The following is a 22,986-nucleotide window of genomic DNA, read 5'->3' on the forward strand; positions in this document are numbered from 1 at the left end:
AGCAATGTTAAAAAGTCACAATAAACATTTTTGGTCCCATTTTCATATTACGGTAATCTCATAATAGAAGTATTTCAAAATCAAACATATTCCATAATCTAACAGATAACAGTGTCGTGAAACTAGGTTACAATTCGAAATAATCATAGTAGTAATCTATGTCCAAGGATATTTACTTAATAAGCATGTAATTCGCGTCTATAGAAAATGGCCATTTTTCAAAAATAGTCATAAAACGTGACGTGTGTATGTCATGTGTGCATAAACTATGAATCCTTACGTTCTTAGCTAAAACAATTTAATCTGTGTTTCAATAGGATTTTACCATTTATTTTTTGCGAAAATTTGCAGTTTTATAATTTTACTCACCCCAGGCGCCGTAGCCACAACTTTATACGGGAACAAGTACAGATCCAAGCCGACTTGTTGGAATATGTTCTTGAACAGCGATATCACTTGCAGCGCCAACATGTCTTGCCTGACGTCATCGCCCACTTTAAAGATGGCCGCTTGCCACGCCTCCGACACTATGGACGTGTATCTGTCTTTGCCTTCCTCCTGGAATTGACATATTGCTTGATTTTAAGACCTACATGCTATAGGTTTTACTAAACGATGTGTTGTTGAATGTAGCACGAAAATACTGTTATCAAATTACATTTACTTATTCAAAACCCTTTATGCAGTTAGTTAGAGACACTATATTTTTGGCAGACCAATTGGCAGTATGAACGAACATGTATGTATGTCAAACTTACACTATGGATAACCTTTATTTGACGTATAAAATCAACCCAAAACATCAAAGTATTGTTAAATACTTTGGTAACCATATTTGCCAGTAAAATAATCGATTAATCAATCAATAAAGAGGTTTACCTTAAAAAGCATTACTTAATAGCATTAATAGATTCTTTATGCGTAACAAGGCAGGTACTTGACCGCAATCGCACCTGGTGTTAAGTGAGATGCAGTCTAGGATGGTACATATTATCTGCCTGTTACTATTCACTCTCACCTTGAAAAGGCCCGGATTAATAGATTAATGGAATAATGGAGTACCACCACAGAATAATAATAAGTACTACGTACAGAAGTTTTACTTCGCGAAGGTATTTAAAAAAAAATGTATGCACAATGTCATTAACAATATGGTGTAATTTAGCCTGTCTCAAGAGTCAAGCTCCATATTGTTGACAAACGTCAGTGATCGGCACTGCGCCGAAGCTATAGGGCTGACTTCGGTAAAATGATGTGACGTGAGGTGCCAAACTGCGGAAAATGGCGGAGGAAATACATGATTTAGCATGAATTATCATGAATAATATTAACTACTTATTTACCTCGCAGTGTCTTGAGGCAACTTAAAAAAGTACATTCTGTGTTTTTATTATTATTTAGATAAATAATGCACAGTATTTAATACACCATTTTCTTTATTTTCTTCCATCATACACAAGAATACGCGTGCGTGAGTCAATGTTCGCTCGTATGTGAGGCCTTGTCGAATAGTATCCTGTAGGCCATCGTGCGTGTTTTGTTTTCGATGTAAACTCGCGGAGATGAACAGGCCTGGTTTTAATCATATAGCACATAAAAGATTTTAATAGAGTACCACTGTCTATACTTACGACAGGTGGGTCTTCCCCTGAAGCGATCGCCATGGCGACAGATTCCATCTCTTCTATGCCATACTTCCGCACTCTGAATCTAGCCAGATATGGAGCTTTCGCAGCACTTTGCATAGGAGTACCTAAAACACGAAAATACAGCTCACCAAAAAGAACTATAACTTAAAAAGAGGTAGGTAGTTTTCATACCACATTATTAGCAAATAATAAATGAAACATATTTCATACCGCTTTTGTAGTCTATGTCCAATACCATAGAGTCCGGATTAGAGGGTAAGTAGCAGCCTGGTTGAACCTAGAATAAAACACAATTTACATTACTGTAATAGCATTAAAATCAGTCACGAACCTAGTCTGATGAGTTTTGTAACTTTATGCATTTTTAGGCTGAGTTGCTCCACCAAACTTTGACCGTAACTATAATGATAACCGGTGGTTTTTGTATGGATTTTGACAGATTTTTGACGTTTGTTACAGTCAAAGTAATAGGTGCAACCCAGCCTAAGTGTTTCTGTTACAAATCCATAGACAAATTGAGTTTTAATACCTCTGCAAAAAACTCGAGTATTTTTATGTGACAGGAGGCAAACGAGCAGACGGATCACCTGATGGTAAGTATGATGTACTGATAAGTACACAAATAAAACAGGTTTACAAGTATAGATTTTTTACAAAGCTTACCAAAATTCTATATTTATATTGAAAAAAAAACTGTCTTTTCCAAATATGTATTCAATTTTAGACCACAGAATTCAATACTAAATATTTTATGCATCTATCACAAACCTTAATGTTTTTCAACGCTTCCAAGCACGCCCTCTTCCTCTCAGCTCCCTTCGGGAAGGGTCTGATGATGCCACTAATGTTGGTGATCTGGCCGAAGAAATCGAACTCTCGCTCATAGAACGCCTTGGCTGGCCCTGATAGCGTGTCCACTATGCTCTTGGTTAAAGCTTCTAGCACGTCGAATAGCGCGGCTGGAGATGAAATTCAATGGTTTAATTTTCATACAAATCTGATTTCATACATTTTATTTTGTACTAGCTTTCCGCCCGCGGCTTCGCCCGCGTGGATTTTTGTCTGTCACAGAAAAACTTTATCGCGCGCGTCCCTGTTTCAAAAACCGGGATAAAAACTATCCTATGTTCTTTCCCGGGACTCAAACTATCTCTATGCCAAATTTCATCAAAATCGGTTGCGAGGTTTAAGCGGGAAAGCGTAACAGACAGACAGACAGACAGACAGACAGACAGACAGAGTTACTTTCGCATTTATAATATTAAGTTGGGATGAACATTTAAAAAATTTAAAATGATGATATCAAATTTCTGACTTCACTATACCATTTATATACTTATGTTAACATGGGCTAGTGTCGGCTCATATACCCATTTACCTAACACCCTGTAGATGTTAAGTCAAAACTCATAATCAATCAAAACCACTTTTGACCAAGGGCGTTAGACAAAACTGTTACTCACTGCAAAAAATCAAGTCAAAAGTGTTTTCGCCTAATTTAAAATGTTACCAATCAGCAAAAATTCACAAGTTGTGATTAGTAAAAATTACCAGAAATTTATCAAAAATGATTTTTAAGTGTAATGTGATTTATGCATAAAAAAGATGACACGTAGCCTATGTACTATTATTATTTCAATTCCATTCTTTATGTATCGTTCGTTCGTTCGTTTCAGCCGAAAGACGTCCACTACTGGACAAAGGCCTCCCCCAAGGATTTCCACAAAGACCGGTCCTGCGCCGCTCGCATCCAGGCACCTCCCGCGACCTTCACCAGATCGTCGTTCCACCTAACGGTCGACCGACGATCACGGTCGAAAGAACGAACTGTTAGACCTAGTACGGCTAGCACGAAAAACTTTCGAGTTCGAATCGTTTGCGTATTCGAATGGCCATCAAAAGATTTAGTACGAAAACAGCGCCCTTGTAAACGTGTCGTAAAGTGAACTTAGTATGAGAAATGATTGCACGAAACTTATTTTGAGAATCAAAATTGTCACGTTATCGTTTAATTCAAAGGTTGAATATCGAATTATGTCAAACACGCAAACGATTCGAAGACGAAAGTTGTTCATGCTAGAGGTACAGAACAGACGGTGAAACGCAACTGCAACGAAACTGCAACTGCTAGTTACTTTTGAGTTGCATCTAAGTTTCTGCCATAGCGTCCGTTGATAGACCACACATGACGCGACCAGTTTGAAACGTTCAGTTTCAGCTTCATTCATCAGAATCATCACAAAGTTGCAGTTTCGTTGCAGTTGCGTTTCGCCGTCTGTTCTGGGCCTTACCACAGAATAATAATAAGTACTACGTACAGAAGTTTTAGTTCGCGAAGGTATTTTAAAAAATGTATGCTCAATGTCATTAACAATATGGTGTAATTTAGCCTGTCTCAAGAGTCAAGCACCATTTTGTTGACAAACGTCAGTGATTGGCACTGCGCCGAAGCTATAGGGCTGACTTCGGTAAAATGATGTGACGTGAGGTGCCAAACTGCGGAAAATGGCGGAGGAAATACATGATTTAGCATGAAGTATCATGAATAATATTAACTACTTATTTACCTCTCAGTGTCTTGAGGCAACTTAAAAAAATACATTCTGTGTTTTTATTATTATTTAGGCAGTTAAATACTGCACAGTATTTAGTAGGTTCCTACACCATTTTCTTTATTTTCTTCCATCATACACAAGAATACGCGTGCGTGAGTCAATGTTCGCTCGTATGTGAGGCCTTGTCGAATAGTATCCTGTAGGTGGGCCATCGTGCGTGTTTTGTTTTCGATGTAAACTCGCGGAGATGAACAGGCCTGGCCTTACTTAACCCTAGAGCTTAGAGTGAAGTAATGAAGTAATGAACTCACTGTCTTTATTATGCATCTCCTCGTCAGTGTACATGTTGGTATGCATGTTCCAGATGAGCTGATGGGCCACCACTTGGGACTTCTTCGCCAAAGACTTGATCAGCTCCGCGACATAACCCATCTGAAAATAAAACAAAACAAATAAAATTTCTCTAGATGATTTCCAGATTTACCGGTTAGAAGCGGTCAGCATTCAGCGCTTTTCAGCAAACTTTATAAAGTCATCCGTCCACTTTGTGGGTGGACATCCCACGCCAATACCGCTGCCGGCAATTTAATCCTTACTGCAGCGGAATAGGTTTCATTTTAGTGCAAGTACCCCAACATATCATGCCGCAGCGCTTGCATCAAATGCGGGATATCTAGGCAAGATGGACGAGACAAGAGTCATCATGACCAACGCCATTACTTTTTTATAGGAATTTAAACCTTATTAAGCTTGTTTTTCACTCGAATCTACACCTTATTACAGTGGAATAAGTTACCGTATCGTGGCGCAGGGCTTGATCCAGCTGCGAGTCAAGTGAACAGTGACATGTCGTTGAAATTTGAACCGTACACTTGTGGCAGTTTCATTTAAATCTAAGCCTTATCTAAGCGTGATAAATCTCATTTTTCCACTCACCGTGTAATGCCGTAGGGCTTGCACCAGCTGCGGGATATACAGTAGCGCGGCAGACGAAGGGTAGGAAGTCAGAGTCATGACTGCCGCCTGCGCCACTTATAGCAGCTTCATTTCAACTTGAACCTTATTGCAGCGGAATAAGTTACCGTATCGTGTGAACAGTGACATGTCGTTGAAATTTGGACCATACACTTGTGGCAGTTTCATTTGAATCTAAGCCTTATCTCAGCGCGATAAATCTCATTTTTCCATCCACCGTGTCATGCCTAAGGGCTTGCACCAGCTGCGGGATATACAGCAGCACAGCGGACGAAGGGTAGGAAGTCAGAGTCATGACCGCCGCCTGCGCCACTTATAGCAGCTTCATTTCAACTTGAACCTTATTGCAGCGGAATAAGTTACCGTATCGTGTGAACAGTGACATCAGGCCTGGCTCACTCCGCGCGGTACATCCGATAATTACCTACAGCGAAGCGCCCCGCCGGCGGGTATTATATCAGTCGAGTGTGAGCGCGCGCCCGTCAGGACGCTGGCGTGCGTTGTAGTATGTACCTAATTCTATGATCGAAGTATTATTTAAAAATGGACATAAAGAGAAAGAAATATTGTGCGGCGTTCGGGTGTTTAAATTCGAAAAGAAATCTACACCGGATTTATATTTTTTTCGCTTCCCAAAGATGCTGAAAGGTATGTTGGCCATGTAGGTAATCAATAATTCTTAGGATAGTAGTATAGGAACCTAACCTACCATGACTACTGCTCAGAATGCGTTCGTTCGTTACAGCCAAATGACGTCCACTGCTGGACAAAGGCCTTTCCCAAGGTTTTCCATAATGAATGCGTACTTACCTACATACGTACCTCATTACATATAAGTAGATTAATTAATTTTTCACTAGACAGCAACCCTAACAGCGTAAGAAGAGTTCAGAGGCACGCGATAGAAAGAGAAAAAACTCGTAGGTGAATAAAATTGTAGGTACGTAGTGCTGTGCGAGCTGAATTCCACTGTATCGCGTCGTAGCAAGACTCGCATTTATTTAAATCGTCTTGCGGAGTAATCCTTCTGTACCTGTACTATTACTTATTCTGTGGTGACATGTCGTTGAAATTTGGACCATACACTTGTGGCAGTTTCATTTGAATCTAAGCCTTATTTCAGCGTGATAAATCTCATTTTTCCACTCACCGTGTCATGCCGTAGCGCTTGCACCAGCTGCGGGATATACAGCAGCACGGCTGACGAAGGGTAGGAAGTCAGAGTCATGACTGCTGACTGCGCCACTTGCAGCAGCTTTATTTGAACTTGAACCTTATTGCTGCGGAATAAGTTACCGTATCGTGCCGCAGCGCTTGCACGAGCTGCGAGTCAAGTGAATCAAATTTCATTGGATTTTGGACCGTACATTTGTAGCAGTGTCATTTGAATCTAAGCCTTATCTCAGCGCGATAAATCTCATTTTTCCACTCACCGTGTCATGCCGTAGGGCTTGCACCAGCTGCGGGATATACAGCAGCACAGCGGACGAAGGGTAGGAAGTCAGAGTCATGACTGCCGACTGCGCCACTTGTAGCAGCTTCATTTCAACTTGAACCTTATTGCAGCGGAATAAGTTACCGTATCATGCCGCAATGCTTGCACCAGCCGCGAGTCAAGTGAACAGTGACATGTCGTTGAAATTTGAACCGTACACTTGTGGCAGTTTCATTTGAATCTGAGCCTTATCTCAGCGTGATAAATNTAGTACTATTGTACCCACCGTGTCATGCCGCAGCGCTTGCACATAGTGATGTACTTGCAGCAGTGTTGTCACGCATAAGCACATAAATACTCATTGGAATTCGAACCTTACACGTGTAGCAGTTTCATTTGAATCTAAGCCTTATCTCAGCGCAATAAATATCATTTTTCCACCCACCGTGTCATGTCGTAGGGCTTGTACCAGCTGCGGGATATACAGTAGCACGGCAGACGAAGGGTAGGAAGTCAGAGTCATGACCGCCGCCTGCGCCACTTATAACAGCTTCATTTCAACTTGAACCTTATTGCAGCGGAATAAGTTACCGTATCGTGCCGCAACGCTTGCACCAGCTGCGAGTCAAGTGAACAGTGACATGTCATTGGAATTTGGACCTTACACTTGTGGCAGTGTCATTTGAATCTAGGCCTTATCTCAGGGTGATAAATCTCATTTTTCCACTCACCGTGTCATGCCGTAGGGCTTGCACCAGCTGCGGGATATACAGCAGCACGGCAGACGAAGGGTAGGAAGTCAGAGTCATGACCGCCGCCTGTGCCGATAGAGGGTGTGGCGGGTACTGACGGCTGAAGTATGACAGCGCTTCTATTGGGCTGTTTCATTCGAATTTACGACTTATTCACAGCGGAATAAGTTATATTTTAGTACTACTGTACCCACCGTGTCATGCCGCAGCGCTTGCACATAGTGATGTACTTGCAGCAGTGTTGTCACGCATAAGCACATAAATACTCATTGGAATTCGAACCTTACACATGTAGCAGTTTCATTTGAATCTAAGCCTTATCTCAACGCAATAAATATCATTTTTCCACCCACCGTGTCATGCCGTAGGGCTTGCACCAGCTGCGGAATATACAGCAGCACAGCGGACGAAGGGTAGGAAGTCAGAGTCATGACCGCCGCCTGCGCCGATAGTGGGTGTGGCGGGTATTGACGGCTGAAGTATGACAGCGCTTCTATTGGGCTCAGTTTCATTGGAATCAACACCTTGATACAGCTGAATAAGTCGCATTTTGGTACCACTGTGTTGTGCATCTACGCTTGCGCAGCGGGATGGACTTGCAGTAGTGTTGCGCGCGCAAACACATAAATACTCATTGGAATTTCAACCTTACACTTACTGCAGACTCACTGGAATCTACACCTTATTACATGGAAATAGGTTACCGTATTGTGCCGCAGCGCTTGAACCAGATGCGAGTCAAATGAACAGTCACATGTCATTGAATTTTGGACCTTGTGGCAGTTTCATTTGAATCTAAGCCTTACCTCAGCGCAAAAATATCATTTTTCCACCCACCGTGTCATGCCTAAGGGCTTGCACCAGCTGCGGGATATACAGTAGCACGGCAGACGAAGGGTAGGAAGTCAGAGTCATGACTGCCGCCTGCGCCACTTGTAGCAACTTCATTTGAACTTGAACCTTATTGCAGCGGAATAAGTTACCGTCTCGTGCCGCAGCGCTTGCGCGAGCTGTGAGTCAAATGAACAGTCACATGTCATTGGAATTTGGACCTTACACTTGTGGCAGTGTCATTTGAATCTGAGCCTTATCTAAGCGTGATAAATATCATTTTTCCACTCACCGTGTCATGCCGTAGGGCTTGCACCAGCTGCGGGATATACAGTAGCACGGCAGACGAAGGGTAGGAAGTCAGAGTCATGACCGCCGCCTGCCCCGATAGAGGGTGTGGCGGGTATTGAGGACTGAAGTATGAAAGCGCTTCTATTGGGCTCAGTTTCATTCGAATTTAGACCTTATTGCAGCGGAATAAGCAACCGTATCGTGCCGCAGCGCTTGCACGAGCTGCGAGTCAAGTGAACAGTGACATGTCATTGGAATTTGGACCGTACACTTGTGGCAGTGTCATTTGAATGTAAGCCTTATCTCAGCGCAATAAATATCATTTTTCCACCCACCGTGTCATGCTGTAGCGCTTGCACCAGCTGCGGGATATACAGCAGCACAGCGGACGAAGGGTAGGAAGTCAGAGTCATGACTGCCGCCTGCGCCACTTGTAGCAGCTTCATTTGAACTTGAACCTTATTGCAGCGGAATAAGTTACCGTACCGTGCCGCAGCGCTAGCACCAGCTGCGAGTCAAGTGAACAGTGACATGTCATTGGAATTTGGACCATACACTTGTGGCAGTTTCATTTGAATCTGAGCCTTATCTAAGCGTGATAAATCTCATTTTTCCACTCACCGTGTCATGCCGTAGGGCTTGCACCAGCTGCGGGATATACAGCAGCACAGCGGACGAAGGGTAGGAAGTCAGAGTCATGACCGCCGCCTGTGCCGATAGAGGGTGTGGCGGGTACTGACGGCTGAAGTATGACAGCGCTTCTATTGGGCTCAGTTTCATTCGAATTTACGACTTATTCACAGCGGAATAAGTTATATTTTAGTACTATTGTACCCACCGCGTCATGCCGCAGCGCTTGCACATAGTGATGTACTTGCAGCAGTGTTGTCACGCATAAGCACATAAATACTCATTGGAATTCGAACCTTACACATGTAGCAGTGTCATTTGAATCTAAGCCTTATTTCAGCGCGATAAATCTCATTTTTCCACTCACCGTGTCATGCCGTAGGGCTTGCACCAGCTGCGGGATATACAGCAGCACGGCAGACGAAGGGTAGGAAGTCAGAGTCATGACCGCCGCCTGTGCTGACAGCGGGTGGACGGGTACTGACGGCTGAATATGATAGCGCTATTACTGGGCTCCGTTTCATTGGAATCTACACCTTGTTACAGCTGAATAAGTCGCATTTTGGTACCACTGGGTTGTGCCTCTACGCTAAGCAGCGGGATGGACTTGCAGTAGTGTTGTCGCGCGCAAACACATAAATAATCATTTGAATTTCAACCTTACACTTACTGCAGACTGACTGGAATCTACACCTTATTACATGGAAATAAGTTACCGTATCGTTCCGCAGCGCTTGAACCAGCTGCGAGTCAAGTGAACAGTGACATGTCATTGGAATTTGGACCGTACACTTGTGGCAGTTTCATTTGAATCTAAGCCTTATCTCAGCGTGATAAATCTCATTTTTACACCCACCGTGTCATGCCGGAGCGCTTGCACCAGCTGCGGGATATACAGCAGCACAGCGGACGAAGGGTAGGAAGTCAGAGTCATGACTGCCGACTGCGCCACTTGTAGCAGCTTCATTTGAACTTGAACCTTATTGCAGCGGAATAAGTTACCGTATCGTGTGAACAGTGACATGTCGTTGAAATTTGGACCATACACTTGTGGCAGTTTCATTTGAATCTGAGCCTTATCTAAGCGTGATAAATCTCATTTTTACACCCACCGTGTCATGCCGTAGGGCTTGCACCAGCTGTGGGATATACAGCAGCACGGCAGACGAAGGGTAGGAAGTCAGAGTCATGACCGCCGCCTGCGCCTATAGAGGGTGTGGCGGGTACTGACGGCTGAAGTATGACAGCGCTTCTATTGGGCTCAGTTTCATTCGAATTTACGACTTATTCACAGCGGAATAAGTTATATTTTAGCACTACTGAACCCACCGCGTCATGCCGCAGCGCTTGCACATAGTGATGTACTTGCAGCAGTGTTGTCACGCATAAGCACATAAATACTCATTGGAATTCGAACCTTACACATGTAGCAGTGTCATTTGAATCTAAGCCTTATTTCAGCGCGATAAATCTCATTTTTCCACTCACCGTGTCATGCCGTAGGGCTTGCACCAGCTGCGGGATATACAGCAGCACGGCAGACGAAGGGTAGGAAGTCAGAGTCATGACCGCCGCCTGCGCCGATAGTGGGTGTGGCGGGTATTGACGGCTGAAGTATGACAGCGCTTCTATTGGGCTCAGTTTGATTCGAATTTACGACTTAATCACAGCGGAATAAGTTATATTTTAGTACTACTGTACCCACCGTGTCATGCCGCAGCGCTTGCACATAGTGATGTACTTGCCGCAGTGTTGTAGAGCGTAAACACATTTTCATTGGAATTTAAACCTTACGCTTGTAGCAGTTTCATTTGAATCTAAGCCTTATCTCAGCGCAATAAATATCATTTTTCCACTCACCGTCTCGTTATCGTGCCGTAGGGCTTGCACCAGCTGCGGGATATACAGTAGCACGGCAGACGAAGGGTAGGAAGTCAGAGTCATGACTGCCGACTGCGCCACTTATAGCAGCTTCATTTGAACTTGAACCTTATTACAGCGGAATAAGTTACCGAATCGTGCCCCAACGCTTGGACCAGCTGCGAGTCAAGTGAACAGTCTCATGTCATTGGAATGTGAACCTTACGCTTGTGGCAGTTTCATTTGAATCTAAGCCTTATCTCAGCGCGATAAATATCATTTTTCACCCACCGTGTCATGCCGTAGCGCTTGCACCAGCTGCGGGATATACAGTAGCACGGCAGACGAAGGGTAGGAAGTCAGAGTCATGACCGCCGCCTGCGCCGATAGAGGATGCGGCGGGTATTGTCGGCTGAAGTATGACAGCGCTTCGACGGGGCTCACGCGAGCCCATGTCACCATGTGGACTAGCTGGAAGGTTAAGAAATAAGTGTGATTATATTTGTGCAGGTCCAATGGCAGTCTAAGTTTCCCCTTTGACCAACTTGGATAACACTAGACAATTATTACCTCTCGATCGCCTACTCCCGTGTAATCAGGATTTAAAGTTTAGCCAATGTAATGAATCAGTGAAGGTTGAATAGTCCCGCCTTGGAAGATGCCTATTGTTTTGAAACTCGTGACGATATTAATCGGAAAAATCAAGTTTTGAATACTCTTTTGTCGACTACCACCGGCGTAAAGCGAATATTTCTCGCGTTGAAAGTAATGATTTCAAGAATTCACTGTTTAAGTTTACCCAAGTGACTATAATATTGAATCGTTGATTTTTTTATGATTTACTAGGCTAGCGGGTTCATACCATAATCTTCTATTAAGAGAATTCTTAAGGTGGAGCCAAATCTTTTATTAACCGACTTCAACAAAAGGTTCTCAACTCGGTTAGTATTTTTATGTACACACGGCCACAGTGTTAACTATCCATTTCCGTTTTTTCTCTCACTCTCATCAAATGGTGATTCTTTGCGATAGAACGAGACGACATGACCGGCAATGGGCATTAACACTGTTGCCGATAGTACATACACCGATTTATTAATATCTACATCATTTACCTCATGCGCGTCTCCTAACAGCGTATCGGTGGTGACCAGGTACTTCAGCGCTTGGGGCACGTGACACACTGCTATGGGATGCGCTAGCACCTTCCGTCGAATCTCGGCTGTGATGCTTTCGGCTTTCAGTCTAGAAATATACGAAAAAGTTTTAGCACTCAGGATCTACTCAGGGGCGTAGCTACCGCCAAATTAGCCGTATCAATAATACGGGGCTCCCGGGACCCAGGGCCCTCCTATTATTTCAGATTTTTTAGGATTTTTATTTAACGCAAAAGATGACCAAAGTAGTCTTGTCTTAGATCTGAGACATAGCAGTTGACAGAGGTTGCACAGATCTGAGACAAAGCATAGGAGAGGTTAATGAAATGATTTAGTGACTTTGATGGAGCCATCAAGAAATTTTGATACATGGCCTAGTCTAAAGCCTGCTACGCCACTGGATCGACCTGTTATTACAGTACTAACAAAATGTTGTACAATATTTGACATTATAGCTTATCGTTGTCGCTAAACCCCTCTCTAAAACAGACTCCGGTGTAAGGTTATAACCACCTGTATATCATCATCATCAACAGCCCTTTACAGTCAACTGCTGGACTATGAGCCTCCTCCACTATAGTGAAGGGTTTTGCCATAATCCCCACGCTTGGCAGGCGGGTTGGAGATCGCAGTTTAAAAGATTGATAGTTTTCAGAGAGTGCTGCTGCCCGTTCTCTGTTTGATGTGTAGTCCCTAAGTCGCCTCTTACGAAACCCGCGGGAAGAGTTGGGTAGTAGAGTAAGAGTAGTAACCACCTGTATATAAAAACCACAAACCTTTCAGGCAAAAACACGGCCAGCGTGGGACTGATATCCCACGCCAGTTTCGCGTAGTCCTTCCAAGTGCGATCAGTGTTGGGCTTGGAGCGCCACGTCGCTATATTGTCTTCACCCGGCACCGCTTGCTCCGGCCGACCGTGGGGGTTATGCCATGTTACTAGGAACTCGATTTCAACAGCCTATAATAGAAGTAAGGTGAAATTTTCAATGAACATTGATACAGTAATAAAGTGTGACGATAATTTAAGAAAAGGACAAAAAGTTACGGACATATAATATTACGGACTTTACTTGCGTAATTCGCATTTATTACGTATCAGAGGCTGAAGATTTTTTTGCACCACTTTTTCCTATTCAACTGGTCCATACGTTGTCCCGAAGTGAGGATAGAACAAGCTCTAGAAGGTTTCGAAAACACCTATATTTTATTCCATTTCATTTATATCTTATACAATTCTTCTCGATTAATTAAACAGCGTCTTTATTACCATTAACTCCAGTATAAGATTCCTCTTCCTAACGTAGTCTTTCACAAACGTATCTTGCGATTTGGCGGGCGGTTTCACGCTGCGGTTGGAACGCTTGCCCGCTATGCTGCCAGCGCCACTGCTTAGAGTCGTGGTGGACATGGGAACCTATGGAATGGTCAAGTGTGATTCATAAGGGTGGATTAATATTGCTAAATTGATGGTAAGAGCACATAATAATAATAAGTACTACGTACAGAAGTTTTACTTCGCGAAGGTATTTAAAAAAATGTATGCTCAATGTCATTAACAATATGGTGTAATTTAGCCTGTCTCAAGAGTCAAGCACCATTTTGTTGACAAACGTCAGTGATCGGCACTGCGCCGAAGCTGTAGGGCTGACTTCGGTAAAATGATGTGACGTGAGGTGCCAAACTGCGGAAAATGGCGGAGAAAATACATGATTTAGCATGAATTATCATGAATAATATTAACTACTTATTTACCTCGCAGTGTCTTGAAAAACTTAAAAAAGTACATTCTGTGTTTTTATTATTATTCAGGCAGTTAAATACTGCACAGTATTTAGTACACCATTTTCTTTATTTTCTTCCATCATACACAAGAATACGCGTGCGTGAGTCAATGTTCGTTCGTATAGTCGTATGTGAGGCCTTGTCGAATAGTATCCTGTAGGTGGGCCATCGTGCGTGTTTTTTTTTCGGTGTAAACTCACGGAGATGAACAGGCCTGGTAAGAGACGATATGAAGAGAAAATTGTGTCATGTTATTTCGTATCAACGACACTATGCACCGGATAAAAATACAACAGCAAACTATCAATAAAAAAAATACTTTACACATTTTAATTATTATTTAGAACAAAATGCCCGGGGGTAGTGGTTTTTTTGGTCATTTTTGGAACTATTTATTTTATTCAATCAGTTTTGTTAATCATTTCATTCCCCTTTTTTGGGGCTGGTTGTTAAAGATACACACAGTAATTTATTCATCACAGTTACAGACATTCGTCACAGTGTATGTCAGACTGAATGCATGTGCGATAGAAGCTGCCTAACTTCAACATTCTAGACTGGCCCTGACAAAGGCTGTTCCTGTTTGAATCTATTTTATTCATAAGAGACATACATTTCCACCCTAAGACGAACTTGGGATGATATTTATAATGAACTTGGGAAGTATTTACCGTATTTATCCATCCTGTATTCTGCCTGCTACCAATGTCACTGCTATTCACAGATGACCGGTTGTCAGTTGGGGAATTTGACGTGTAAATGCTTTGCTGACTGCTTGGTCCCATCAATTCGAATTCACCTGAAAATAACATATTATTTAAACCAGGCCCTACCAAAGCTACGTTTTTGTCTGAGACGGAGCCGCAGACGAATGTCCACTTTTTGGACAAAACTCGCGTCTCCGTTTAATTGGCCCCTGATGACACCAAGGTTTTAGTGGGTAGGCCCCGCCCTTCTGGCAATAATAATCCTATAGCCTGACCAGGAACATAAAAACCCTCGCCATGTTGCGGAAAACTAATGGTACTAATTTCTTTTAATGGCAACAGTAACTGAAAACTTCATTGACATGTCACCTTGCATGTCAGTCTATTGCTGTCAAAGTGTAAACAAACTTTATTTTAAATGTGCGCAATTGGTATTATGAATTAAATTACTAAAATATTTTTATAGTCGTGAAAGAAAAGTGGTTCACAATGTGTTAAAGTATTTGTCGAAGAGAAATACTAAGGGTTTGGACAATATTTTCATTGAATAATGTTTCCGACAAAGGTTGTCAAATTGACTGACATGTTTATCGTATAGTACAGTCCACTATGAAAATTTGCTGTGGTTTGTTTCAAGTTTCAACTACCTATTTTAAAATTTTTTGTCACTTTCTAAGTGTTGAATTTTATGGGATTGGGAAAGAAGTACCGAGTTTGAAGCGTTCATGAGCAGACATTGCAGTTGAATATTCAAGTTCTGAATTTGATTATTGATGAATAATAAAATAAATCCTACTAGCTCGATTGATGGTTTCATTTAATTTATTTAAACCAGGTTACCTATAATAATATTTTTTCGTTAATTTATGAAAATATCAAATTAGCCCGTAATCCTGAATCCTGATACATCTTTATGTATTTAGCCTATTAATTTAACACAGGTACGACTGTACTCAGTGTTGCACTATCAAATGCAATTGACGCGCCACTATGCCAGGGTTTTTATGTTCCTGGTCAGGCTATACATAACTTACTAGCGGTCCCCATCGATTAGTATATGCACAAAACATTTCCCGGCGAAAAAATAAATAGAGGCGTAGCAGCCGAAGTGATGAGTTTTGTTTTAGTTGTCAAATAAATATTTTTTCTTTCTTTATTTTCTTTACTCTGCTATTCATATCGAATATACTACATTCACTGAATAAAGACTAGAGTGATACCTCTACATGTTGACCTTCACTGGTTGGGTTTTTATTGGCGGTCAAGCTGTAGATCCTGGCTACACAAGAGTTGCAGCGGTGGGAACGAGAGGTGGGAATAGTCCCGTAGGCTGCTACTCACCACCAATGTCGCTGCTCTTCAAATACTTCTTATCCGAGTGCATCAACTGCCAGAACTTGATCAGGCTGATGATATCTTCCCTGAGTGCCCCTGATATCTTGGCAGGGCATTGTAGACCTCGGCAGAAGTAGTCTAAGCACGCGCTGTATACTCGCTCGCGGAGAATGTTGCGAGCTAGTGACTTGGGGAGAATGTCCCCTTGGAGAAGGGACAGGCCGCAGGATAGTAGCCTGTAAAAGAACGTGATAAAGTTCAATTTCCATTACATTTAAACTAAACTACAGGAAAGATAATAGTAACCAAGTATATGTCAATAGAGTTCCAATTTGCTCGAAGTTGTGCTAAATGTTTTAAACAGGATATGTCTTATCCTTACACTCATAGGGTCGAGATTTAGTAAATTTTGTTAACAAAATGATATGCGATTCGATTATTTTTCTTACCTGAACCTGACACCAACTGCTTCCACATGCCGATTGATATGATCCCTCACATCACCAACGGTGATTGGTAAAGATCTGAAACCAAGTAAATAGTGTTGGTGAATGTGCGATTATTAATTATTTACTGTACAATGGTTATATTGAAGATATGAAAAGAAGCGATGTATATTATTCGGGTATATTGTTTTATATCCTAATCATTCTTCTCACCAATGCAACTCCTGTAACCATGATCTACAGTGTGCCCACTATAGAAATCCTACCAATGAAGGTTGAGCAGTCCCAGGAGATAATTGACTTGGAACCCGCAACGAATTTACACGAATATTGGTTTTAGGAGGTTTTAGATTATTTGTGTCGTGCCCGTTTTCACCATCAATCTCTATTTTTAAGTGACCCTTTAAAAAAATGCTTGTTAAGTCTTATCAGTGGGCATTACGCCCGTTTTCACCATCAATCCCTAATTTTTAAGTGACCAATATGGTAACACATAACAGGAATTTTGTTCAATTCACTTAAAAATTAGAGTTTGATGGTGAAAACGGGCATTAGTCTACTAAATCTAAGCCGAATTAAAATAAGGTTACATTTCCTCAGACATTAAACTGACCTGTGCAGTAGACTAGCCAGCATCTCAACCTTCTCCAGGCTGTTGTACTTGGCAGTCTCAGCCACCTCGCACAAGTAGCGCACCCACACCGCATGCGGCGCCACGAATGGCGGTCGGGGCTCCAGTTTTGCACCTAGAAAATAAACACAATCATCATCCTTAAGTCATTTAGTCTCACTCCAGGAGCACGACCCTGTCTTTTCGTTCATTTCAGCCGAAAGACGTCCACTGCTGGACATAGGCCTCCCCCAAAGAATTCCACAAAGACCGGTCCTGCGTCGCTCGCATCCAGGCACCTCCCGCGACCTTCACCAGATCGTCGATCCACCTAGTAGGAGGCCTGCCCACGCTACGTCTTCCGGCTTGTCCTGTCTTTTACCAGATGTAAATGACGAATTCGGCCTACACTCTCCACGATGGCACAAGGTTTAACCTGTAAAATAATTATTGATAACTCAGAACTTGAACAAATTGGCTGCATGAGTGGGATTTATATTTATGGCCTTTCGCTTGCCGAGAGTCCCCTTGAATTAATGAGCTACGGAAACATCTATAACATGAAGAAATTTTCAAATGTATTTTATTCTAACGCAGGCTGCGACCTGCAGCTTATCTCCACTCAACCTCTTGCCAGTTATCGACGTGGAGATCGAGGAGGTCCTTTGAACTTACTTTTCAGTCATCCCAGGTACATATGTACCTGGGATGACTGAAAAGTAAGTTCACCCCACGACCCTCTACCGTTCTTACGTTTTCGTTTGGCTTAGTAACTTCTTCTTCCCTAAGTACCATCCTCTGTGTATACCGCCCTCAGATTCTTTCTCTTCGCCATCAGGATCTTAGTTTCTTCTTAGAGAGTGTCTTGAGACCACGCTGAGCTACAATTTAATATCAAAACCCACCTTCATAAGCAGCCAGCGGGCTGATCTCGTCCGCCTGCCGCGAGCTCGTCAGCCACTGCCAGCACTCAACCGCCGTGCTGACCGCGTCCTCCGTGAAGATTCTACTAGGGACCACTAACTAGCTGGCTTACTAAGATGGCGCAACGACCCAAAGTGAGTCTTGGCCTATGACAACAAGAAATTGCACTCTGCAGGGCTATCTGTCACCGTCGCTCATGCTGGCATCTCGCTTTGCGTGAGAGGGATGGCAACATTTGAAAATTCGGATAACATTTTCCGGAGTAACCCCGCTGGGCTGTTCTACGCCACCTTTCGCCAGTTATCGACGTGGGAATCGCAGGTCTTAGTGACTCTATCTTCCCAGATGTAGCTGGATGGACCGGGAAATACGCTTGCTTCACCCCACTATCCTCTCCCGTTCTTTTGTTTTCGTTTGGCTTAGTTCTTCTCCCCTAAGCACCATCCTCTGTGTATACCGCCCCCAGATTCTTTCTCTTCGCCATCAGGATTTTAGTTTCTTCTTAGAGAGAGTGTCTTGAGACCACGCTAGCCTATAATTTAATTTCAAAACCTACCTTCATAAGCAGCCAGCGGGCTGATCTCGTCGGCCTGCCGCGAGAACAGCCCCATCCTGCGGTCCGCGGTGCACTGCCAGGCCGCGAACACCTCCTGCACCAGCCGCAGCTCCAGGTCCGGCCGGGACGTCGTCAGCCACTGCCAGCACTCCACCGAAGACTTCCACTTGGGACCACTATCTAAGATAGCGCAGCGACCGAAACAGAATCTTGGCCTCTGACTCCTAAATTGTGCTGTATTATTTGTCTAACCCTGTCTCATTCTTTTCTTGTCTTGTGTGTTGTACAATAAAGTGTGTTCTATCTCTGCTCTGGTCTGTTCTGCGCTACCTTTCACCTTATCGACGTGGAGATCGCAGGTCTTTAGTGACTTGGTCTTTCCAGGGGTAACTGGGGAGGCCACTTGGTCTCGCACCAAGTTAGCTTGCTTCATTGTACGACCCCTTCCCATTCTTTCCAGGTGTTCGAGCCAGCGAAGTCTATGAGCTTTTATTTCGCCAATGATGTTTGTCTGTGCAACGAGAAACTTCCAATTCCGCATTCTTTCTTCTCCTTTGAGTGTTATTTATGTACTGTTCCCAGAATCTTCCTCTTGGCCATCTGGAGCTTGTTTTCTTCTTTGAGAGTGTGTGTCTTGGGAAAACGCTGCGCTATAATTTACTATCAAAACCCACCTTCATAGGCAGCCAGCGGGCTGATCTCGTCCGCCTGCCGCGAGAACAGCCCCATCCTGCGGTCCGCGGTGCACTGCCAGGCCGCGAACACCTCCTGCACCAGCCGCAGCTCCAGGTCCGGCCGGGACGTCGTCAGCCACTGCCAGCACTCCACCGCCGTGCTGACCGCGTCCTCCGTGAAGATCTCCACTAAGTAACTAACTTACTAAGATGGCGCAGCGATCTGAAGTGAGTCTTCACCTCCGTCAATAAGCCACTGGTATGTTCTGCGCCACCTCTCGCCAGTTATCGACGAAGATTTCTACTTGGGACCACTAACTAAGTAACTTACTAAGATGGCGCAACGACCCAAAAGTGACTATTAGCCTCCGACAACAAGAATCACCACTCTGCAGGGCTACTAAAAACGCTGATTACGTAGTTTCGCATCTATCTGTCACCGTCGCTCATGCTGGCATCTCGCTTTGCGTGAGAGGGATGGCAACATTTGAAACTTCGGATAACGTTATACGGAGTAACCCCGCTGGTCTATTCTACGCCACCTTTCGCCAGTTATCGACGTGGGAATCGCAGGTCTTAGTGACTCCATCTTCCCAGATGTAGCTGGGACGACTGGGAAGTACGCTTGCTTCACCCAATGATCCTCTCCCATTCTTTCCAGGTACCCGAGCCAGCGAAGTCTATGAGCTTTTATTTCGCCAGTGACGTTTGGCTTAGCAACTTCTTCTCCTCTAGGTACTATCCTCTGTATGTACCGGCTCCAGAATCTCCCTTCAGATTTTGGAGCTTGTTTTCTTCTTTGAGTATCTACTCCTGGAATTTCTCTTAGCCAGCAGGATCTTAGTTTCTTCTTAGAGAGTGTCTTGAAACCACGCTGAGCTATAATTTAATATCAAAACCCACCTTCATAGGCAGCCAGCGGGCTGATCTCGTCGGCCTGCCGCGAGAACAGCCCCATCCTGCGGTCCGCGGTGCACTGCCAGGCCGCGAACACCTCCTGCACCAGCCGCAGCTCCAGGTCCGGCCGGGACGTCGTCAGCCACTGCCAGCACTCCACCGCCGTGCTGACCGCGTCCTCCGTGAAGATCTCCACTTGGGACCACGCTGTTGATGAGAAAGAGGTTTCTCAGTAAATAGATAAATACTTTGTTTACTAAATCCCACCACCGGAGCAGGCCTATAAAGCCCGCTATACATGGACGGTTCGAGCAGCCAGGGATTGATCGGACCGTGATCTTGCCGTCATAGTTAACAGCTCAACAACAGTGTCGTGCGTGGACTAATAACGCCGTGGCCCTCCAAAGCGCAGTCCGATGGGAGGTCTCACTCCCGCTAGAGCAGGCCTTTGAGACCACACAAGTGTCATGCTATAGGATTTGTCTTAGGTATAATTTATCAACAAATGTTCCCTCACCAACAGAATGTAACAGTGCCCTCGCAGTAGGTGCTGTATTGGCGTGTATGTTGAAATGTCTCGCGTGAACTAACAGCGCCGTGGCCCTCCAAAGCGCGGCCCGGTGGGAGGTCTCACTCCCGCTAGAGCAGGCCTTTGAGGCCTCACGCTACACTAATGAGGGCTATCGTTCTAGCGCTCACCAGTTAGCGCCACTGTAGAGTAAGGTCCTGTCACTTGCTAGTAGCGAAGACAGTGGCACCAACTGGTGAGCGCTAAAGTGGTAGGAGGACTATCGCATTTGCACTTATCAAGATGGCGCCACTGTAGAGTAAGGTCCTGTCAATCGCCAGGGGTGCCAACTGTTAAGTATAAAAACGATAGCCCTCATTATCATGTGTATTAGCTAAGGAACATTCGCTTACCAACAGAATGTAACAGCGCCCTCGCAGTAGGTGCCGTATTGGCGTGTATGTTGAAGTGTCTTGCATGGACCAATAGCGCCGTGGCCCTCCAAAGCGCGGCCCGATGGGAGGTCTCACTCCCACTTGAACAGGCTTCCTTGAGAGCCGTGTGAAGGCGCGCGCCTACCCTCCATACGGCAGCTTCGCCGCCACCTTCAGCGAATACTGCCCCTGCTACCTGTATAGATAATAAAAGGATAATATAAATTTTATGTATATACATTATACATACATATTTCCTTTCTGTGGAGTATAAAATAACTTCTTTGGGAAATGGATTAGAACAGTGTGATATCAGCGACTTGCACGAGACTCGCTGTATCGCTGCAGAAATTTAGTGATTACAAGTATTGATCTGAGACTCAATAATGAGTATATGGTCCAGTAATAGTCTGTCACACCTCACTGCGTTTATAGATCGTTTCATCCACGAAGACGCGCCCCACCATTCTTCCGCTAATGTTTGAGTGTTAGCGGTACACGCAAAATTATTCATGAGTGCACACTACTACAATGACGCTCGGATTGCTCGGATCAAACTCCCCGCACCCCGCGCTTCCTTCGATCAAAAATTTGTAAGGTGCATCTTCGTGGATGAAACTATCTATATGATGCAACCAGGGTGGAAAAAAATCATGATTTTTTTATTTTAATCAAAAAAATCAGATTTTTTTGAATAAATCGTGATTTATTTGATTTATATTGATTTTTTTGATTTTTATTCGATTTTGCAATCATTGAATTAGTTTTTCATGCGGAAAACATGTTTATTTAGGTACAATTGAGGTATAGTACTGGGAACAAGCCAAAAAAGTTAAATTATGTAAAATGGTATGTCATATTTTTACTGAAACAAGAAAAAACTCGTCAAAAACAGCTCGTCCTAAGTGGTGTCTGTTTTCATTACAAAAACACGAATATCTTTTTACAAGTATCAATTTTATTTTTTTCGCAAAAAAATCTATAGTAAAAATATTTTTTTCTAATTTTCCATACAGAACGTCTATTTCANGTAAAATAATTATTGATAACTCAGAACTTGAACAAATTGGCTGCGTGAGTGGGATTTATCTATGGCCTTTCGCTTGCCGAGAGTCCTTGAAATAATGAGCTACGGAAACATCTATAAACATGAAGAAATTTTCAAATGTATTTTATTAACGTAAGCTGCGACCTGCAGCTTATCTCTAGTCTGTTTTGCGCCACATCTTGCCAGTTATCGACGGGAGATCGAGCAGGTACTTAGGTTTTTATCTCCACATATGTACCTGGGACAACTAAGAAACACGCTTGCTTCACCCCACAATACTCTACTATTCTTTCCAGGTGTCTGAGCCAGCTAAGTCTATGAGCTTTTATTTCACCAATGACGTATGGCTTAGTAACTTCTTCGTCCTTAAGTACCAACCTCTATGTATCCAGAGTCTTCCTCCAGATTTTAGACCTTGATTCCTTCTTTGAGAAGACCGTCCACACTTGGAGCCACTCTAAGCTACAATTGAATATCAAAACTCACCTTCATAAGCCGCCAGCGGGCTGATCTCGTCGGCCTGCCGCGAGAACAGCCCCATCCTGCGGTCCGCGGTGCACTGCCAGGCCGCGAACACCTCCTGCACCAGCCGCAGCTCCAGGTCCGGCCGGGACGTCGTCAGCCACTGCCAGCACTCCACCGCCGTGCTGACCGCGTCCTCCGTGAAGATCTCCACTTGAGACCACGCTGTTGAGGAGAAAGAGGTTTCTCAGTAAATAGATAAATACTTTGTTTACTAAATCACACCACCGGAGCAGGCCTATAAAGCCCGCTATACATGGACGGTTCGAGCAGCCAGGGATTGATCGGACCGTGATCTTGCCGTCATAGTTAACAGTTCAACAACAGTGTCATGCGTGGACTAATAACGCCGTAGCCCTCCAAAGCGCAGTCCGATGGGAGGTCTCACTCCCGCTAGAGCAGGCCTTT

The 22,986-nt window shown here is 43.8% G+C and overlaps 1 protein-coding gene across 1 annotated transcript in view; it reads right to left on the bottom strand.

The window, feature by feature from the left end:
* The window catches only part of Pi4KIIIalpha (phosphatidylinositol 4-kinase III alpha), a 67,669-nt gene that overhangs the window by 19,843 nt on the left and 24,840 nt on the right, over window positions 1-22,986 (bottom strand). Inside the window, exons 20-33 of the mRNA XM_028309776.1 lie at window positions 22,543-22,743; window positions 17,019-17,151; window positions 16,409-16,483; window positions 15,966-16,195; window positions 14,589-14,716; window positions 13,403-13,549; window positions 12,912-13,093; window positions 12,094-12,223; window positions 11,270-11,449; window positions 4,516-4,636; window positions 2,418-2,608; window positions 1,860-1,926; window positions 1,632-1,753; window positions 370-558 (exon numbers count right to left, since the gene is read on the bottom strand). Coding sequence (XP_028165577.1) covers window positions 370-558; window positions 1,632-1,753; window positions 1,860-1,926; window positions 2,418-2,608; window positions 4,516-4,636; window positions 11,270-11,449; window positions 12,094-12,223; window positions 12,912-13,093; window positions 13,403-13,549; window positions 14,589-14,716; window positions 15,966-16,195; window positions 16,409-16,483; window positions 17,019-17,151; window positions 22,543-22,743 — 2,096 coding nt within the window. The remainder of the gene's footprint in view (window positions 1-369; window positions 559-1,631; window positions 1,754-1,859; window positions 1,927-2,417; window positions 2,609-4,515; window positions 4,637-11,269; window positions 11,450-12,093; window positions 12,224-12,911; window positions 13,094-13,402; window positions 13,550-14,588; window positions 14,717-15,965; window positions 16,196-16,408; window positions 16,484-17,018; window positions 17,152-22,542; window positions 22,744-22,986) is intronic.

The sequence above is a fragment of the Ostrinia furnacalis genome, unplaced genomic scaffold (assembly GCF_004193835.3).
Source record: "Ostrinia furnacalis isolate ACB-3 unplaced genomic scaffold, ASM419383v2 OfSCF2829, whole genome shotgun sequence".
Taxonomy (NCBI): Eukaryota; Metazoa; Arthropoda; class Insecta; order Lepidoptera; family Crambidae; genus Ostrinia; species Ostrinia furnacalis.